Source organism: Chiloscyllium plagiosum, unplaced genomic scaffold (genome assembly GCF_037043375.1).
Source record: "Chiloscyllium plagiosum isolate Xiang-an unplaced genomic scaffold, Cpla_swu_hap1 HiC_scaffold_44, whole genome shotgun sequence".
NCBI lineage: Eukaryota > Metazoa > Chordata > Chondrichthyes > Orectolobiformes > Hemiscylliidae > Chiloscyllium > Chiloscyllium plagiosum.
In genome coordinates, this window is record NW_028270182.1 from 48061587 (window position 1) to 48083785 (window position 22199).

At 42.0% G+C, this 22199-nt stretch overlaps 1 protein-coding gene across 1 annotated transcript in view; it reads left to right on the top strand.

The window, feature by feature from the left end:
• LOC148137397 (putative G protein-coupled receptor 139) overlaps window positions 1–22199 on the top strand; it is a 51092-nt gene that overhangs the window by 8041 nt on the left and 20852 nt on the right. Inside the window, exons 3-4 of the mRNA XM_087983000.1 lie at window positions 5607–5801; window positions 14822–15139. Of these exons, the coding sequence (XP_087839126.1) occupies window positions 5607–5801; window positions 14822–15139 (513 nt within the window). The remainder of the gene's footprint in view (window positions 1–5606; window positions 5802–14821; window positions 15140–22199) is intronic.

Here is a 22199-nt window from a genome sequence, read left to right on the forward strand (position 1 = left end):
TTAACGGTGCCACTACACTGCTGACGGTTGGAACAAACTTCTGAAAGAGTTCCTCAGAACCTTTCGTCTTTGCGTTCCATGGGGTCAACCTTCCATGACCGATATTTTTGTCCCAAGAACATTACGTCTGCTTTCACGAATACAGTTTTGTTTAATTTTATCACCAGGTTTTTTTCTTGTATTTGTTCAAAAGGCTCTGTCAACTGTACCAAGTGATCTTTCCAGAACTAACTAAGGATCACTACATCGTCCAAATGGACTGCACAGTTTATTAGTCAGGCCACAATTCTGTCCATGAGTCTTTGGAATGGTTTGGGTGTGTTTGTCATTCCAAAGGGCATCAGTTTGAATTGATACAGTCTATTTGGCGTTCCAATTGAGAAATGTCTTTTAATAAAGGTACCTGACAGAAACTACGTATTTCGTCCAACTTGGTGATGTATCTGACTTGTCCAAATTTCTCGATACAGTCCTCCAATGTCGGTATTGGATACAAGTCTGACTTTGTAACAGTTTTGACCTTCCAATAATCCAGCCAAAATCATTGAGTCCCATCCGGTTTCGGAACTAAGATGATCAGCAAGCTCGACTCACTCTGGCTTGGTTCGATGATGACCTCATTGAGCAAGACCTCAACCTCCTTCTGGACCGGTCTGGCTTTGAGAGGATTAAGACGATATGGATGTTGTTTTATCGGAACAGTATTCCCAAGTCTACTTCATGTACAATAGCATTAGTCCTTCCCAAACTCAGATTTCTCCAGTTTCCTAATTTCCCCTCCCCCCACCTTGTCTCAGTCAAATCCCTCGAACTCAGCACCGCCTTCCTAACCTGCAATCTTCTTCCTTACCTCTCCGCCCCCACCCCACTCTGGCCTATCAACCTCACCTTGACCTCCCTCCACCTATCGCATTTCCAACGCCCCTCCCCCAAGTCCCTCATCCCTACCTTTTCTCTTAGCCTGCTGGACACACTTTCCTCATTCCTGAAGAAAGGCTTATGCCCGAAACCGATTCTTCTGTTCCTTGGATGCTGCCTGACCTGCTGCGCTTTTCCAGCAACACATTTTCAGCTCCTCCCCATATTATTCTTACGTATGTCCTCATACTGCAGTAACAAATCTTTCAACTGCGTTCTATGCTCCTGAGACAGATAGTTTACTAACCTATCCCACTGCTCAAGGACTTCTACTTTTTAAGCATATTTTGAGGCACGTCAAAATTCGCAACGTTTGTATTTGATTCCTCACTCTGTGAGGCAGTAACTAACACCTGTTTTTCCAATTCTTTCTCTCCTCTACTTTTCAGGAGGGGACGTACACACTCAGTTATAACCCAAAAGGAGGGGCCTTCGAATGTGGGAATTGGCAACAGAGATGCTAGTTTAATTACTGCCTGTGGCCTACCTACTATTTGGCATGTATGACACGTTTGCCAAAAGTTAACCACATCTGTGTGCATTCCAGGTCAATAAAAATGTTTTTGTCCCTTAGCCTGAGCCTTTCGTACCACTCGGTGACCTCCCACAGGTAGTTCACGTGCTACCTGTAACACTTTCCTGTCTCTATGCCACTGGCAACATAATCTGGTGCACTTCAGCACATTACTCCTCTGCACTAACTTGCCGTAGTCTCCACTTCCTACTTAGGATGCTATATTTCTGGCAATAATCCACAGGAACATCTATGCCTCACTCTCGGAGTACGCATCCACATATATATCTTTTATCATCTTGCCTGTCTGTTGCCAATCCCTTAGCCTTTCAGGACTAAACACCTCTGTCTGATCCTCTCTTTGTTCATGATTTCCCTGCACCATTACGTCAAACAGGATGTCACCTAACAGAACCTTAACTCCTTCATCGTTTTCTTATTTTGTGCTTCCTGCTGTGACTTATGAAAGTGGGATCTGGATACTGTACAGTCTGGGAAAATACCAGTATATTTCTGTTTTAACTCCTCAGTTTCTTGGTCTTCCTTGGGCTTCTACACAATGAGTGGTATCACTCCCAACTTGGACCCTTCTAAACCATTCTCAAGAACAAACTGGATTCCTGGAACTGACACTCCGTCAGTCACTTCATCGGTTACTTCCCCAGACTTGAGTAGGCACTCCAACCTGATCTTATGTAGAGGAATGCTAAATTTCTGTCTAACTATCCCACAAATTGCGACACTCCCGGGTAACAGATCATAAAGACTGCAAATTTGCTTATCTCTTACTATTAGAAACTGGTTATACTCTGTATCTCTCAAAATGATAACTTCTTCTCCTTCTCCCCTGTTGTTTCTGAGTAGACTATACTCACAGAAGCGAATTCTTGACAGAGATCAGATACTAACTCCATACCCAGCCCGTGACTAGGCTATGCACATTCCTGCAGCTTTTCAGTTCTTGTTGGAGTTTCCTTTAATACTTTCACTAATGACACTGGCTTAACCTATTTTACCACATCTTCTCCCACAATGCCTTTCTTAATGACCAGCACTGTGACCTTACATTTCCCATCTTATGGTAGTGGAAATACCTTTTATCATGCCCTACTGAAACCACCGGCACAGAAATTGTCTGTGTCCCACTCCATGACAGTAAAAATACTTGAGGCCTTTCACCTCCTTTCCATTCTCTTGGGCATCTTCTTTAACCTGTGGTAAATTCTTATTCTCTACTCTTTCTTTTATACTGTAGCATCTCCCCTTCTCGCAAATTCTATCCTTCGCAGGACGAAATTCTGGCTGGAAGCTTGTCATATGCAACAACATGTATTCATCTGCTAATTCTCCTGCTCTTCTCAATTCCTGAACTTTCTGTTCCTCAACAAAAATTCTTATCATCTCTGGAAGTGAGTTCTTCAACTCCTTCAGCAGAATAATCTCCATTCGAGCCTCACATGTCGTATCTATCTTTAAAGCAAGCATCCATCTATCAAAATGCCCATGTTTAGTTCTTTCAAACTCAACCTAAGTCTGACCTGGTTCCTCTTTATTTTACTGTATTACTATCTATATGTTTCTGGTACCAGTTTGTGAGCACTTCAAACAACTTGTTTGACGTCTTCAGAATCTCTTAACTCCTCATTTGACAGCGGAGAATATATTTCACTCACCCTACCTACCACTTTATTGCGAACTTGCATCCCCCATAAATCCTTGGACCATTCTATCTGCCTAGCCACGTCTTCAATGATAAAAGGCTAGATTACTTACAGTGCGGAAGCAGGCCCTTCGGCCCAACAAGTCCACACCGACCCGCCGAAGCACAACCCACCCAGACCCATTCCCCTACATTTACCCAACAGTACAGGCAAATTAGCATGGCCTTTTAACCTAACCTACAAATGTAGGGATTGTGGGAGGAAACCCACGCAGACACGGGGAGATTCTGCAAACTCCACAAAGTCAGTCGCCTGAAGCGAGAATTGAACTCGGGTTTCCGGCGCTGTGAGGCAGCAGTGCTAACCACTGTGCCACCATGCCGCCCTTCAACTAAACTGCTTCAACATTTTTCTCATCAAAATGTTTCAGCGTTTTGACATATTTGTATGTATCACTATCTTCCCTTTTAATCTCCATCCTGTTAACTTGACTTTGCTGACTAAATCGCAACATCTCAAGTTCAAATTCTCTCTCTTTTTGCTCAGCTGTGAACATTCTCTCCTTTTTTTCTCTCTTTCTCTTCTGTCTTGCTTTCTGTTTCTTCTCTCTCTCTCTCTTTCACTCTCCTTTGTTTATCTTTACACTCCATTTTCCTCAACTACAATTTAAGTTGTTTTTCCACTGTGCTGCACTTGTCGTTTTTCTCTGACACACCTTCGTGTTTGAGCAATTTCCTGACAATGTCAGCTTTACTTTTGTCTTTGGTTAAACACAAAACTATGCACTTCGCTAACTCTAAACGTTTGGCCTTTATCTTTCTTTTTAAACTTTCTTGGCAAATTTGAGAATCATCATCAAACCTCTCTTAACATTTTAAGAGCCATTTCTCTCACTTTTAATTTAACCAACCACAAGTTATCGAAATTAAAAAAAAAAGTCTCCATGACATTTTATTTAAAGATCTCAGACACTAACGTGCAAATGTTTAAATATACTGTGCTTTTTTCATGCCTCAAATCTATTCAAATATACCCAGATCTCAGTTTGGATTTGTCAAAACCTGTTCAAATCGCGGACAAAGCCCTCAAACTGTTACAATGCTTCTCCTAATTTAAACCAGCCACACAGAATAAATTCACCTCATGCCGTAATCTCTTAGGTTTCGAGAGGCAATGATCCATTTACAGAGTCACTATTTAAAGTAAAATTAACAACTTTGTTATTTAAGTACGACAGCGAATAATAAAACAAACAACTATTCCGAAATCCCTTCGGTTAAACGTATCTTTTCCCTCCCGCTCTACCATACTGGTCTAATGAAAAAAAAAACCTGATTAAGGTTTACAAAAAATATAATCGTGTTACAAAACCAGTCAGCTTTGTCAATTCTCCTTTGCAAATTTTGTTCTGTAGATGTTACTCTCGGTCAGCTTCGAGGTTTTGCTGTGCAAAGTTCTTACAGACAGATACCTTTAGGCAGCTCTTCAGCTCGCAGTCTATTTTTGTGGATGTTCTTCGCAGTTGTCCGCCTAAATATTCAAATGTCCGGTTTTATAACTCAAAACATCGGTTCATTTCATTGATTTTGATGTCATCAAATACATTATATTTCAAACTCAGTTTGATTTCAGTATGTTGGGGCATAAGTTAAACGGACTGGTGGAATTTCAATTGCTTTTTGTTCTGTGGCAACTCAGGCTCACTATTGATTTTAATGTCAAATGTTACATTTTAACTTCTTACAGAACACTTTGTGCAAGCTTCCAGTCTCTCTTAAAGGTAACATATACCTCTACACGTTCATAACAATATCCTTTATCTGCCCTGCATAGCTTTACATAAATTTGATCAATTTAGTAAGTTCACATAATAGTCTTTTCTACTCCAAAAAAGACCCATTTTCTCTCATTCTTTCTTTACCTAAATATATCTTTCCAGTTATCATTCCAATTAGTTACAATATTACTGGTATTCTTCGACAAAGTAATGCATTGTGAGTGAGATGAAAGAATGTGATGTAATCACGTTCCCATATGAAGGAGTAAACGTGCAACATTTCCAAGCTTTCTGATATCAAAAGTGATGTAAAAATCTCCTTTATTCATGAATTGGGAAAGTGAACAAGTGATGTTCATGGACTGAACAGCAGTAATTTAATGAAACTTTACTGGCATTATTGAACCACCAAATATTTAGTTTTCTCCCTAGAGTTTAAATTCAGCTGTTTTTCTTTTTCAATTCGTTTTTATCAATATGCAATCATCATCGGTGACAAAACCAGACGTTGCTTGGAATGTTCAGTACTTCTGGCAGTATCTGTTGTGAGAAAGCTGATTCAACATAGTATAGAGAAATGGGTCTAGGTTGTTTTTTTTTGCCAATAGTTGACGGTTAGATGCATTAATCAGGGTTAAATGCAGAGTAATAGAGTAAGGGAATGGTTCACGGTGAGTTACTCTTTGGAAGGTCAGCGTGGACGTGCTGTGTGAAATGGCCTGTTTCCCCACCATAGGTATTTTACGGTTGTATGATTTCTTCATAAAAAGGGCAGTCGGTGCCAGAATCAAGAATGTCTCTGAGCATGCTCAGGGCATATTGAAGTGGGAAGTTAAACAGCTAGCCGTCGTGGTTCCCTTTGATACCAATGATATCATTAAGAAGATTGAAAGGTTGTCAGGTCCTGCAAAGAAAGTTCAGGGAGTTAGGAGTAAGTCTAAAAGCAGGATCTCCTGGGTTGTAATTTTGGGATTACTCTCTGTACCACCTAGAAGTGAGACAATGAAGCGGAAGATAGTATGGCTGAATATATGACAAAGAGGATTGTTTCTGATTTTTGAACGATTCGAATCGCGTCGAGTGCACATGGGAACTGTACAAAAAGGAAACTGCGCACTTAAACTGGAGGGGCCCCAACATCCTGGAAGGGAGGTGTGTTCGTACAGATTTAAACTGATGATACAGGAGGCTGGGAACCAAAGCAGCAGGTAAAGGTTAGTCGAATAAACAGACAGAGCCAGTTTAATGACCATGCTGAGGGAAGTAATCATAACAATTTAAGAAATCTGAAAGTGGTCTGATCATTAATCTGTAAACTGTAGAAAATACTTTCCTATTTCTAAATGTATTTGGTTTTCAAATATTTCCAGATTTATATTGCTTCACCAAAAATGTGATGTTGATGCAGAAGTTTGTTTTGTGATCCAGGTTCCCAGTTTCTCATGCTTCAGTTTCGCAGTCTATTCATTGAAATAATACACTGTTATCACATTCAACTTGCCAAGGTGCTGAAACACAGATACATTTTCCCAACTATGATCCAAAGACCAATACTTAGAAACAACAAAGAACAAAGAAAACTTACAGCCCAGGAACAGGCCCTTCGGCGCTCCAAGCCCAAGCCAATCCAAATGTACTGTCTAAACCTGTCGCCCAATTCCTAAGCATACGTATCCCTCTGCTCCCCACCTGCTCATGCATCTGACCAGACGCATCTTAAATGAACCTACCGTGCTTGCCTCTACCACCTCTGCTGGCAACATTTTCCAGACACCCACCACCCCCTGTGTGAAGCAATTGCTGTGTGTATCCCCCTTAAACTTTTCACCTCTCACCTTGAAAGCGTGACCTCTCGTTATTGAATCCTTCACCCTGGGAAAAAGCTTATCTCTACCCACCCTGTCGATATCCTTCATGATTTTGTAAACCTCAATCAGGTCATCCCTCAATTTCTTTTTTTCTACTGAAAACAAACCTAAACTACTCAACCTCTCTTCACAGCTAACACCTTCCATACTGGGCAATATCCACGTAAACCTTCTCTGCAACCTCTTCGGTGGATTTTCCTCTATCAAAACGATTATCAATTTTTAGAACTGCTGAAGTGGATTGTCTTTCGGAGGAAAATGGCAGAGCAATCAATTTTTAGACACATGGAATGATTTTCATGTTCGGTAGCGTTTGATAAGATTTAGTAGAATTATTGCTACAGTGGACGCTTCAGTCAGGGGCATCAACAGGTGATTCTGTGGCAGTGACCACAGATTTAGGATGGTTCAGAGATTTCCCTGTTCTCGGATTAAGAACGTCAGGAAACATTTCAAGAACATTGTTAAAGGGGAGATTGACCCGTCAAAAGGTATAATACATATTGGTAGGAATGGTATTTTGAGGGAAAGATTAAAGCTCAAAGTTTGTGCGAAGATTTGTAGCTCGGGTGCTCGTTGTTGTGGTTCTGTTCGCCGAGCTGGAAGTTTTTGTTGCAAACGTTTCGTCCCCTGGCTAGGCGACATCATCAGTGCTTGGGAGCCTCCTGCGAAGCGCTTCTTTGATGTTTCCTCCGGTGTTTATAGTGGTCTGTCCCTGCCGCTTCCGGTTGTCAGTTTCAGCTGTCCACTGTAGTGATTGGTATATTGGGTCCAGGTCTATGTGTTTGTTGATGGAGTTTGTGGATGAATGCCATGCCTCTAGGAATTCCCTGGCTGTTCTCTGTCTGGCTTGCCCTCTGATAGTAGTGTTGTCCCAGTCGAATTCATGTTGCTTGTTGTCAGCGTGTGTGGCTACTAAGGATAGCTGGTCGTGTCGTTTCGTGGCTAGTTGATGTTCATGTATGCGGATTGTTAGCTGTCTTCCTGTTTGTCCTATATAGTGTTTTGTGCAGTCCTTGCATGGTATTTTGTGCACTACATTCGTTTTGCTCATGTTGGGTATCGGTCCTTCGTTCTGGTGAGTTGTTGTCACAGCCAGCTATGTCGGTGGAAGGGTACTGGGTGGTACGGCGGGAAAGGAAGAAGCGGAGTGCTTTGAGTCCTTCGTGATGGGGGATGGAGGTGTACAGGGACTGGATGTCCATGGTGAAGATGAGGCATTGGGGACCGGGGAAGTGGAAATCCTGGAGGAGGTGGAGGGCGTGGGTGGTGTCACGAACGTAGGTGGGGAGTTCTTGGACTAATGGGGACAGGACCGTGTCGAGGTATGCCGAGATGAGTTCGGTTGACCCAGGAGCAGGCTGAGACGATGGGTCGTCCGGGGCAGTCAGGTTTGTGGATTTTGGGCAGGAGGTAGAAACGGGTGGTGCGGGGTTGTGGGACTATGAGGTTGGAGGCGGTGGATGGGAGGTCCCCTGAGGTGATGAGGTTATGGATGGTCTGGGAGATGATGGTTTGTTGGTGGGGGGTGGGGTCATGGTCAAGGGGACGGTAGGAGGAGGTATCTGCGAGCTGGCGTTTGGCCTCAGCGGTGTAAAGGTCAGTGCGCCAAACTACTACTGCGCCTCCCTTGTCAGCTGGTTTGATGGATCTCATCAAAGTGGTTTTGATTTAAAAGACCTTTGAGAGACAGCTACACTTGATAAAAAAAGGAATAGTTTATTAATTATGACATTGTCTGTTTTCTTTTTTTGACTAAAATGATCTCCTCAGTATCTGAACATTTTCAATACGTTTCTCTGAATAATTTCAGCAAAGATGGTTGTCATGCAGTCCACCATCTCTATATCAGCTCTGTATGAGCTGTATCCTCACTATGACTCTGCTGTAGCTCACTGTAACCCCACACATTTTGTTACCTGTGTCTGTTTTTATTTCTGAATATTACGTCCAGACATAAACAATCTGAACAACCTGTACAACCAGTGATTAAACAGTCTATGTATAAAATATAATTCTGTTTCTCACATTTAAAATTGTCCTCTTCTGTTCACATTTACATTCCGCATTTCATGGTCCAAAAGTCATCTGTTATCTTGTTCTGTATTGCATTTCATTTCATTTATTAGAAAGAGGGATGGTTGAATACTCGTGACTGGGAGATATTACTACTCTGCTCAGGACTCCTCAGCCACTGGCCCCAGTCCTTTCTGTCTCATAGCCAATGTCATATTCATTCCATCCCCTACTCATTAGTTCATGAGTTTTATTGAACAAGGTTATTGTACATTGTTATGGACCAGGTCCGACCCCCCAAAACATTCTTAAGCAGATAGCACAGACCGTAATGTTGTTCTCTGTTGAAGTTAAGTGTATAGTGGATATTCCCAGAATGAATTAGCTGGGCCGACTGCGACTTTTAAACAAACAGAATTTAATTACTAAAGTAAGGAATGAAACACAATGAACTGAAAATACAATACCTGAATAATTCATCCTCTCCAAACTTGACAGGCGAGCACAACTTAATGATGCTGTTCCAAATGAATTGCAACAATTCCAATAAACAAACCCCTGAGTATAAAGAGTAAAACTTACATTCAATAAATTTACATGTTACATGGTCAGACGGCTGATGGAGGGGGAAAGCGTCCAGTTTCAACAGTGACCCTGACTCAATTAACTCTCGAACTGAACTGACCTGTGCAGGTGGATAGCTGGTCACATCCCTTGAATTACACCAGTTTTTTTTTTGTTGGAGACTTGAAAGCCTTCTGTCCGAGGTATTATTTGTTAGCTAAAAACCAAAGCACCCCAATGAAGCATTCAAAATTGAGACATGTTGGAATCTTGGGTTGGTTAGAACATCTCTGAAAACAATTCAAGAACAACATAACCTTGAAAAGAGACCACCTTTGTGACAACTCCCCTAATATAAAACTGAATCATCAATATCAAAAGATGCCTTCAGGTTTCACACCCCCCCCCCCCCAACCCGAAACAAAATAGTGGTTAGTAGACTAAAATACGGATGTACATTCATTTACTATAAACATGCAAACATGCACAACTACATCCGGATTCAGTGTGTGGTAATCCCGTCACTGAGTGCCTCAATCTGTCATTCAAGTCTTGAAAATGCATCAACAATCATGTTTTCAAGACCTGCCACATGCACAATTTTCAAATTGAATGGCTTTAACAACAGGATCCAGCTAAACAATCTCACATTCTTGTCCTTAAATTTCTCCAAAAACGTCAATGGGTTATGATCAGTGTACATGGTTGTCTCAGATGTGTTGCTGGTAATATAAACACTGAAATGTTGCAGTGCCAACACAAAGCTCACAGTCACTTTCTCAACTGTTGAATATTTCTACCATTGAGCATTAAACTTCTCGGAGAAATACTTGATAGGTCTTTCTGTCTTCCCGTCGTTTTCCTGTAGGAGCCTAGCACCGACCCCCAAATCACTCGCATTTAAAGCCACCTTGAATGGTTTTGCATAAGCAGGTGTGGCTGATAGTGGGACAATGGTTAATACATATTTCATGCCATCCACTGTCTTTGACAGTCCTCTGTCCACTGAAACGTCTTAACTTTCTTTAACAATTCCGTGAGTGGAGCAGTCACTTTGCGAAAATGAGGCACAAACCTACGATAAAATCTACACAATTCCAGCAACCATAGTACTGCTCCTTCTGTCAACAGTATGGAAAATTCCCCAATTACCTTCACTTTTACATCCCATGACACTGTTTATGTATGTCCAATAGCATGGCCCAGGAAGGTGATTTGTGTTTTGCCAAATTCAATTTTTGCTCGGTTTACCACCAAGCCTTCCTTCCGAAGCCAATCAAACAAATTCGATAAATGCTGTAAATGTTCCTTCCATTACTGACTAAAATTCACCATGTCATCAATGTGCACCACACATTGGATAATCTGGTAACTGATTGGTTCGTCCCTGAAATGTGGCCGGCACGTGTATCACACCAAATGTAAGTTGCTTGTCCCACATTTTCAACAGTCTTCCAATCGTGGAACTGGGCATACATCAATCTTTGTAACTACATTGACTTTACGATAGTCCACACATTTGGCTTTGGCACCATGACTATGGGTGAGTTCCAGTCACTGTAATGCACGTTGATTATGTCATCTTAGAACATGCATTCAATCTTCTTCTGAACCTGTGCCAGCTTTAGAGGATTAAGCCCGTAAGGATGTTGCTTACTCATAACAGCATCTCCTATAGCTACATAATGCACAATTAGGTTAGTACTTCCAAGTTAATTTCTGCTTATCTCCCCATGCAATAGTAATAACTATTTCTCGGCATTACAATTTTTCTCATAAAGGTAACTCAATCATTTATCCCAATTTTGGACAACTACCTCATTGTCCACTTTATTTAAGGCATGCCATAATCATTAACACCTTCTCCCCTTGCTTTCCTTCCCTGTCAAAATACCTTTTGAGCATATTCACACGACATACGCTGCGAGATGTCTTTCTGTCGGGAGTCCTTATCAAGTAGTTACCCCCACTCAATATCCTTTTTGTTTTATAAGGTCCACTAAACCTTGCTTTTCAAGGTTCACCTATCACTGTAAGTAACAGTAATAACCTATCCCCGATAGCAAAATTGCAAATTTTAAATTTCCTGTCCGCTTCCTGTTTTACTGCCTGCTGCAATATTTGTAAATGCTCTCCAGCCAATTCCCCAGCGCTATTAATCGTTCCCAAAAATTTGAGACACAGTCTAAAAGTGTGACCTTTGAATTCTGATTTACTACATTTTCCTTAATCAATTTCAATGGCTCAAACACTAATTCAAATCGATTGAATTTGTTCTGTTAATTTGGTGCATCCCTGATCACAAAAAGCGCAAATGGAACTTCCTTACCCTAATCATCTGGATAATCCTGATCATAAGCCCTCAACATGGTCTATCATGTTTAATGTTACCTTTCTCGCGCTCCCTGCAATTTTGGATGGTACGCAGTAGATTTGAATTGCTTTGTCCCGAAGACATTATCGTGAATAATTTACATGTGAAGTTTGAACGCTTGATCTCACTGTAGCTCTATTGGTGGTCCATATCTATTTTAAAAAGGAGTAATTCCTCTGCAATTCTTTTAGCTGTGATATTGCATCTTGGGGTAGCCTCTGGAAATCTAGTCGATGCATCCATTATTGTTTACAAACACTGGTGCCGACTTTTTTTGTGTGTTCGGAGACCCACCCCATCAATTAAGACTCTTTTAAAAGGTTCCTCAAATGCCAGAAGGGTTGAGAAAGGTGCAGGCTTTATTATCGCTTGTGTTTTTCCAATTCCCTGGCATGTATGACACGTCTGGTAAAATTCAACTACATTCTGTTGCAGTTCAGGCCAGTAAAATGTCTCTGTATGTCAGCCTCTGTTTTCTTCACTCCTAAATGACTTCTAGTTGGTAGCTTATGTACGATTCGCATCACCTCCTTTCTATACCCCATTGGCAAATTGATTTGATGAATCTCTTCCCATTTCTCATCTCCTTGACTATGTGATTGTCTCCATTTCCTTATCTGGACATCATTTTTAAGGTAATGATACTCAGGGATACATTCAAAATTCCTAACGTTTATGCTTTCTAATACAACTGGTTTAATCTTTTATCATTCTGCTGTGACTCAATTAGATTAGCTGAACTCAAAATATTTCCATGATCACCTACTTACTCCTGTTTTGTCGCAACTATCTGATGGAACAAAGTCTCTGTCAATTCCACTTAAGCTTCCTTATCTTTACATTTTTGATATTGCCTGTTTCAACTGGTAACATTTGGACCTTAAAACTCCACAATAAGGATACGACAACTGCATTGCTTCAGTTGCCTGTGTCTCCACTGGCTTTTCAATCAGAGTAGGCAGTGCTCCTACTGGTGAATCAGCTATACTTTCCGCAAGGACAAATTGTATTCCTGGAGCTGAGAGTTTGTCCAATACCCCTACCACAATTGCTCCACACTTTTCTGGACAAGTTATACTCGCTTTCCAAAATGTTGCACTTTTTGTTTCAAGATGAATTCCCTTTAGCATTACATTTTCTGGAAATAGTTCTTCAGGAGTACATACCTCCTCATCTTTCAGCAGCATTGACTGAGAGGACACGGTATTCCTTAATGTTGCATCCTCTTTACCTGCCCTGTGTGAATAAACTTTCCCTTTGCAGGAATATTTTCGAAGCAGATCTGGCACTTCCTCCTTAACAAACCTCCAATCAGTTTGTACTGTCTAATGCAGCTTTCTAGCTTCCACTGTGCTTTCTGTCACCAGGCTTATCCCGTTTTCCTGCGTCTGTGTTTTTTTTTCTGAACCCACCAACACAGTGATTTCATGTGTCCTAATTTGTTGCAATGAAAGCACCAGAGCTTTTTAACTTCTTTGTCTCCTTTAAGTATTTCCATTTTACCCTGAGGAAAGTTATCGTTGTGATCTTCACCAATATCTACCTTTCCCTTTCCCTTTGACCAAATTTCTATTCATCATAGACTGAAATTGATTCTGGAAGCCAAAACAAGTTTTATAATCATTAATCACTAGTCATAATCATTAGCCACTTCAACTGCCAGTCTTGCTGTTTTAACTCTCTGCTCTTCCAAATGAGTTTGCACTATGTCAGGCAGTGAATTTTTGAACTCCTCCAAATTAATTGTTTTTCGAAGAGCATCGTAGGTTTGCTCTCTTTTTAAAGCTCTTATCCATCTATCAAAATTACTTTGTTTGTTCCTTTCTAACTCAATATGTGTTTGACCTGGAACCCTCTTTAGATTGCTGAAACGTTGTCTGTAGGCTTCTGGCACAAGCTCATTTGCACATATGCCCTCTTCATACTCCCCACAACCCTCCTCTAATAGTGTTGCGAATACCTCACTAGCTCTATCTACATGTTTTGTTTGGGTCAACAAAACCCACATGGTCACTGGCCACTGAAATTGTTTAGCCACTTTCTCTGAGTGTCCATCTCTGAAGCTCAAATGCTCTCCCTTTTCCTTTCTCTCCTGCTAAAGCTAATTGTTGTTTTTTCTCTTTTCTCTGCTAAACCTATTCGTTCTCTTTCTTCCTCTTCTGATTTTAGTCGCAGCTCAAACTACTTTATTTCTGCTTCTAACTCAAGCTGTTTCATTTGCGATTGAAGTTTAGTCATCTTCACAGATCATGATGGTCTTTGCAGCAAATTGGAATGCTGAGCTACTGCTGCAATCATCTCATCTTTCCTCACATTAGGAGGTAGCTTTAACTCCTTTCGTCTACTAATTCTCGCTGCTTGGACTTACGTGCATTTTGTAAAACCTGCAAGGTCACTGTATCCACGTCCAAAGCAACCTTGGTTCCTGCAAGAACCATTGCTATCTGAAGATCTCTTTACTCACCAAATCAACACACGAAATAAGAGACACTAATACCTGCCACTCGCTATCTAAATGTTGGATTGAATTCGAAAAATGTAAATCTTACTGCTTTGAAGCCAATAAAGTTATTAAGGTGTGAGTAAGTTTACATGAAACAGTGCTCAATCGTATTGTGTGTTGAAGATTAACATTGTCTTACTAGAGCAACGAGAGGAATGTCCAGACAGATCCGCACTTCCTGTGTATGGTCAGGGCAAATATGCCCACTGAGAATCTGTTGCTTGTCTCCTGTTCTAGTCGAGGAGAAATCAGCATGGTAACAACATCTGGGATTGTTTTTGTTTTGTGGTTGCTCATGGTGGAGCGTATCGACGGTTATAGTATTGCAAATGGACAACACAGCATAAGCATCGAGCCTGCGATAAGAAACATCCATCATTGTCTCTCACAACTTACTTCACGACAGTAATTGCTGCTGGGAGATGTGACCGTTAGCCAGCGATTTCAACATTAAATTCAATCCAATTGTTATTGTGAACTGAAGTAGCATACTGAAACGAGTTAATTGGATCTGTTTGTTCAGTGACTGTGACTGATACCAGTCTCCATGGATCCTAATTGTGCCACTGGAAGGTTTTCCTTTTTAACTTGCAAATGGCTTCTTGCAATGCTTTATCCCATTATAGCTGCTGATGCATCACCTCCAACACTAACAGGGATCACCTGTTGCAGAGACAGGGAGAGGAGAGATCAGAGTCTGAGAATCATAGACTGGAATGTTCCAACAATGGATCAGAATCTGAGAGCATTAGTCTGGAATGTCGCACCAATCGTTCAGAATCTAAGAAAAGTAGACTGGAATGCTGCAACAATGGACAAGAGTTTATCCTGGGGTCTTTTCTATGTTTCCTGGTATTGGAACCTATTACCATATCGGATATACGGTGTACTGTTGATTATCCAGGCGGGTTACTATCCCATACTCGCTATTATCGGTGTTCCTGGTAAGTCTCCTCATCTCTATCGATTTATTGATCCCAAAAGCCATGGTGAACTTCAGTGCTATTTCTGTTCTCTATATTTAGTAAAGACAGAAATTATTGTCTTCAGTTTCAAATGCAAATCCATTCATTCTCCACAAATTTCAGAACTGCACACACCTCCGCCCTCACAAACATCTGAGAACAACACTCTTCACAATCCCAAAGTACTTATTTGCCCTGAATTGAATTATGTCTTGTTATTCTCTCCATCACCATAGCTATCCACTACCAACTTAATGATATCCCCAGACCCCATCTGGACGTCAGTGCGGGTGATAACTAAATCGATATCTATACCTTGGACACGTACGTCAGGCGCCCAGGTTACTACATTAGAGACACTGTTTCAAATCCTATCTCAGATGATGACAGAACTTAAATTCAAATGCCAGGAACTGGAAAGAATGGCGAATTTTACTAACATAATCACACCAGCACTTCGCCAATACGTTTCTTAGTTTCACTGTTGTCCTTTAGTAAAGAAATCTAGCATTATTATCGGGTCTGGATTAAGGCTGACGTCAGACCCACTGCCTTAAGGAATGGCCTCACAGTAAAAAGCATTTAGTGAGGTCAACACATGCTGCCCTTGCCAGTGGTGCAGACATCCCATATAATAACAACAGAAAAGGTTGAAAAAAAAAACAAAGAATGATGCTAGAGAGCAGAAACAAAATGAACAAGGAAGTGCCAGAGAAACTGAACAGATTTGGCAGCCTCAGGTCGAGAAACAATTAGAAGTGACATTTCGAGTCCAATCGCCATACATCAGAACTGTACGTAGCTGGGAAATAGAGTGTTTGATGTTGGTTACAGGGATGTCTTTTGTGAAGGGGAGAAGGAATGAGTTGAATTGATAGAGAAAGAGAGAGATCGAGAGAAAGAAACAAACAGAGGGATTAATGATGATCAGCTGGAATGGAAATAAAAATCCAGATCAATCTTATTTATTTTTCTCCTGTTCCCATATTGGTGAAATTCATCCCCATGTAAGGTATACATCAAAGTTTCGGTTTGAAGTGAGTTATGTCCCTTTGTCTTTCTTTCCTGAGTGCGATCTTCTTTTATTCATTAATAGGATGCTGGCTCGGTGTTTAATTCCCTTTCCTCATTGTCCTTGAAAATGTGTTGGTGAGCTGCCTTCCTGACCCACTACTGTCTGTGGGCTGTAAGTAGTCAGTGCTGAGGTCCGCCCGGTTTCATTTCTTTGAGAATTTGGAGTGAGGGACATAACTGAATGGCTGGCTTGGCTATTTCAAACTGCAACTATGTGTTAACCACTGTGCTGTGGATCTGGAGACACATGTTAGCCCGAGCAGGTGAAGATGGTAGATTTTCTTCCCTTGAGGGCATGAGTGTGCCAGGTAGGACAAACACAATTGTTTCATTGATTCATTTGATTCTAAATTCCTGATATTTTATTGAATGCAAATTCCAACATTTACCGTGGTGAGATTCGATTCCGGGGTCTGGGTCATCACCTGGGTCCCTGTGTTAATATTCCAGAGATAATACAGCCAGGCCATCGCCTCCTCAGCATCTTCAACCAGCTCCAATGGCAATAGTGGTGTTGCTGTTGGCGCGGCTGTGCTTAAAGCAAAGCGCTTTGCAAGGCAACCAAAGGATTTGGCAAAACATACCATCCTTTTCATTTTGTATTTATGAAAAAGCGAGATGATGGGAAATGCTGTTAGTGAAACGGAGCTGGATGTCCTTGGTCATGAGCCACTGACAGAATTCATACGGAACAGTAAGTCATCAGCACAGTAAATTTATAGTGTCCTTCATTGCAAAATGATGGATGTATAAGAGTGAAGACCTTACTGAAGTTATAGAGTGATATTGAGACAGAAGTTGGGGCGCTGTGAACAGATTTTCTCTCCTTTATGAGGAATGATCTGCTTGCCACAATGAGACAGATTAAAGGTGTTACACAAGACTAATCCCTGCGGTGAATTTACCATGAGGAGATTGTGAAGGAAATGAGTTTTTAATTTGTAATGCGACAAAAGAATAAAAAGTGATTGCAAGAAAACTTGAGCGTTATAGATCAACGTTCATTATTTACAAAACAAAACATCGATATCGTGAAATATGACGTGTTTTCCACAGTATATGTTTTCACATTCGGACAAACATGTGATAAGAAAGGTTTAGAAGGATATGGGCCAATTGCAGGGAAATGAAGTTTGCATGGATTGACATTTTCGTCGGAATGGACCAGTTTGCGCTAAACGGTTTACATGTCTTTGTGGAGCAACCATATTAGTTGAGTGAGAGCTCCAGGTTCCGAACAAACTCTCACGTCTGTATGTTCAGTTGGAGTGAGACCCTACACTAAGCATCATGTTGTTCACAACCATGTCAGCAGCCACACTCTCACAGGGTTGGCCATTCTCAAAAGCTTCTGACCGCCATGCAGAAGACGAGCCTGTTTTCTCGGAAATGGAAAATGCCTCCTTGAGACGTGGCACAAACCATCCGCTGTGCCTCCTTACCACCAGAAAACCACATTAATGTAACACGCGTGAAACATTAGCAATGGAGCCAGGAGACACAACATGGAGCAGTCTGTCTGTGCAGTCTCTGCTTCATTGGTTTGTCGTGTTGCAGTATCAATGACATACTACTATTTCAGTGTAACATTTTGGAGGAGCAGAATGGCCTCTTCTGTTCGTGTGTCAGTGTCTCGAGGGGCTGAATGTCCTCTTTCTCGTTCCAGGGAGGAGCTTCATTATTGGGGGACCCGTGGTAGCTGCTAACCAGCGTGTTGAGCTGACTAGATTCCTTATCTTCCTGTGTAACAATAGACAAACAGGAGGCTGGAAGAAACAGCAAGCCAGGCAGCATCAGGAAGTGGAAAAGTCAACATTTCAGGTATAACTGTTGTTCAGGACTGCACGTGTGGGTAGGGAGAGCTGCAGATAAAGAGGGGAGGGAGTGGTTGACATGGGGGGAGCAGCACGATGGTGAGGTAGAGGATAGGTAGACACAAGTGGTGGGTGCAACCTGGTGGTCGATGGGAAGGATGAATCCGGTTGGGAGCTGGAAGGCAGTGTCATTTGGTGGAATGTAAGGGAGGAGGCGGGGGTGGAAAGGGAGTAGGGCCATGGCTGAGAAGGTTATTTCAAATTGGAGAACCCAATGTTGAGTCCCCCAGGCTATAGAGTAACCAGGCGGAAGGTAAGAGGTCGTTCCTCCAGTTTACTGTCTGACTCACTGTGGCAACAGAAGAGGCCAAGGATGGTCATGTTGGAAAGGGATTGGGAAGGGGAAATGAAATGAGTGGTGACTGGGAGCTCAGGTCGACCCCTTTGGGCCCTGCTGTGATGCTCGGTGAAATGTGCCTCTAGTTTAAGTTGCTCTCCCCGATGTAGAATAGACCACATCAGGAGCACCTGATACAGTAAACTAGTTTGAAGGAGAGGCAGGTGACCTCTGTTTCATGTGGAAGGACTGTTTGGGGCCTTGGATGAGGTGAGGGAGGTGGTGTGCCAGCAGGTGATGCATTTTTGTCATCTGTAGAGTCAGTTGCCAGTGGGGTTGGTGGATTTGGTGGGGAGTGTGGCACGAACCAAAATTGATGAAGGAATCGGTCCTTGTGGAAGATGTGCCAGGTTGATGCGATCCAACCTTGTTTACTGTATGTGGCACTCCTGATGTGGTCTTCTCTATATCGGGAGACTACATGTAAAGTAAGGGGAATATTTTTCTGAGCATCTCATTCGAGCCTGTAAGGGCTGATATGACCTCTCAGTCATGGCTTATTTCAATTCCCCCTCCCACTCCCTCTCCGACATTGTCATCCTTGACCTCCTCCATTGCCACAACGAACCAAAGCACAAATTGGATAAACAACACTTCACACTCTACTAGTGTAGCCTACTGCCCGGGGGACTAAACAGTGAGTTCTCCAATTTCTAGTAACCTCCTTTCCAATTCCCGACTCCCTTCCCAAACCCTCCTCCTTCCATTCCTCTGATCAACCCAAGTGTGGACCTCTTCTCCTGATGCTGCCTGGCTTGTTTTGTTCTTCCAGCCACCTACATTCCATCATTTGTAGTTTTTTTTTTTAAAAATCTGTTCTTGTGCAATAGGTAAGAGAGAGAGAATGGGCTGTGCCTTTCTTATCCAATAGCTTCGATGGGCTGAATGGCGTTCTCATATTTCTGTGAAAACAGCTTGAGATGCTGAATGATCTCCTCCGTTTTAGTCCTGTGGAAAGGTTCAGGGTCCAGAAGTGCTGTTACATGAATTTGACCTGCACGTTAACAGCATGAGCTTGAATGTTGTCCAGGTTTTGATGCTTTATGCGATCTTTTCTGAGAACCCTCACTTCTGATGGAATGATGGAGGGTAAGACGTTGCTGAAGCAGCTGAAGATGTTTGTTCAAGGAAGCTACCCAGTGAATGGCCCACAGAGATATCCAGGGACTGAGTGAAAATATCTGCACCAGCCACATGGTGTCCTGAATGGCCCAACCACTTGGGAATTTACAACTGATTCCAATTAGGTACAATTTTATTCAGTCTCCTTGACACCTTGTTCAGATATGTCCTGCTGTTATGTCTGGGCCAGTCACTCTGACGCTATGTTCCTATTTGTTATTCACGTCAAAGGCCAAGATAAATGTATGGGGACTGTTTCCTTCTCTCAGAGGGTAGTGACTGGAGGGGCCTCTCTATCCCAGACAGCTACATCTCTGAAATGTTTGGGGGATCAGGATGGTGTTAATGGACTTTGACTCATCAGGGAGTTGTTGGCTACAACGAATTGGGAATAAAAGAGAAATTGCGGCCAAGGGAGATCAGCCCTGACTTTACTGAAGGGAAGGGCAGGCTTTACAGGCTATATAGACTGTATTATTACAATCAACCCCATAATCCAGTCACTTTGTTGCCTCTTCCATTTCCTGTGTTTCTGATTTCAAGTAGCTGAATGGACTGATACAGATGCTGCATGATTTAAACTGGATCTAGTTCTATCAATTCGGGGGCGGCTGATTGGTGTCCTCCTGTAACTGAATATCATGGTCCAGGAGCTGAAACGCCAAATTCTGTTCTGATGTAACTTACGTCCATATAGAACAGATCTACCCTTGGAGAAAGTGAGCACTGCAGATGCTGGAGATCAGAGTTGAAAAGTGTGGCACTGGAAAAGCCCAGCTGGTCAGACAGCATCCGAGAAGCACGAGTATCGAAGGCTTGGACATTCCTGATGATGGGATTATGCCCAAAACGTGGATTCTCCTACTCTGGAATGCTGCCTGACCTGCTGTGCTTTTCCAACACCACACGTTTGGACGTCGACCGGCCAGCCTTTGTCAACCTTCCTGGTCACGTCATCAAAGAACTTTAACAAATTAGTCAGGCCTGAACTTTCACTCAAAAAGTCATGCTTACCATTCTTAATCAAACCCTGTTTTCCCAATGCATGAGCATCTTATCCCTAGAATCTTTGAAGTAATTTACTGACCACAGATGTTAAGTTTACTGGTCTGTATTTCCCAGGTATTACTTTTCAGTCCATCATGAATAAGGGCACAACATTTGCTATCCTCCAGTCTTCTGGGATCTTACCTGTGGTAACTGGTGATCAGAATTATCAGCCAGGGACGCCGCAAATTCTTCTCCACCCACTTGCAGTGTTCTTGGATATATCTGGTAAGGACCATGAGATTTATCCAACTTCAAACAATCTAGTACATCCAATGCCTCCTCTAATGTGATATAGACTTTTCCTAAGATATCACCACTAATTTCCCCAAATTCCGAAGTAGTCATGTCTTTATCCACCGTAAACATAGTGGAGAAGTATTTGTTGAGGACATTGCCAACCTCTTATGGTACTACACATACATATCCACGTTGGTCTTTGAGGCGAACTATTCACTCTCTAGTTAATGTTTTTCCTTTAACATACTTAAAATACCTCTTTGGATTCACCCTGATCTTCTCAGTCAAGGTTATCTTATACCCAATTTTCGCCCTCCTGATTTCCTTCTTCAGTAAACTCCTGCATCTCCTGTTCACCTTCAGGGATTCCGTTGATCCCAGCTGCCTGTACCTGAGCCACACTTCCACATTTTTTTTGGTCAAAGCCTAAACATCTCTTGTCATCCAGGGTTCCTCATTCCTATCATCTTTCCTTTCACCCTCACAGGAACATATTGATATTAAACTCCCAATTACCCGAGGTCCTTTGTTTATAACAGACTACTCAAACTAACCCCTGCAAACTCCTATATAAGTACATAAAAATTAAACTTGTCCCAATTTAGAACTTGAAACTGTGGACGAAAGTTTTCCCTATCCATAATTATTTTAAAATTAATAGAACAATGGTCACTGATCCCAAAGTGCACATCTACTCTCACCTCACTCACCTCTCAAGACCTATTTCTTAGTTCAAATGTTGCCCCTTCCCAATTAGGACCCCCGATATATTGCTTGAGGAAACTTTCCTGACGCACTTAATTGATTACATGTCATCAAATCCTTTAGTGCTCTGCCAGTTCCAGTCTGCGTTATGAAAATTAAAACCCCTATTATAAAACATAGAATAGTACAGCACAGAACAGGCCCTTCAGCCCACAATGTTATGCCGACCATTGATCCTCATGTATGCACCCTCACATTTCTTTGACCATATGCATGCCCAACAGTCTCTTAAATGTTCCCAATGACCTTGCTTCCACAACTGTTGCTGGCAACGCATCCCATGTTCTCACAACTCTCTGTGTTAAGAAGCCACCTCTGACATCCCCTCTATACTTTCCTCCAACCAGCTTAAAACTATGAACCCTCGTGTAAGCCATTTCTGCCCTGGGAAATAGACTCTGCTTATCGACTCTATCTATGCCTCTCATGATCTTGTATACCTCAATTAGGTCCCCTCTCCTCCTCCTTTTCTCCAATGATAGAAGTCCGAGCTCAGTCATCCTCTCTTCATAAGATAAGCCCTCCAGTCCAGGCAGCATCCTGGTAACCTCCTCTGAACCCTCTCCAAATAATCCACATC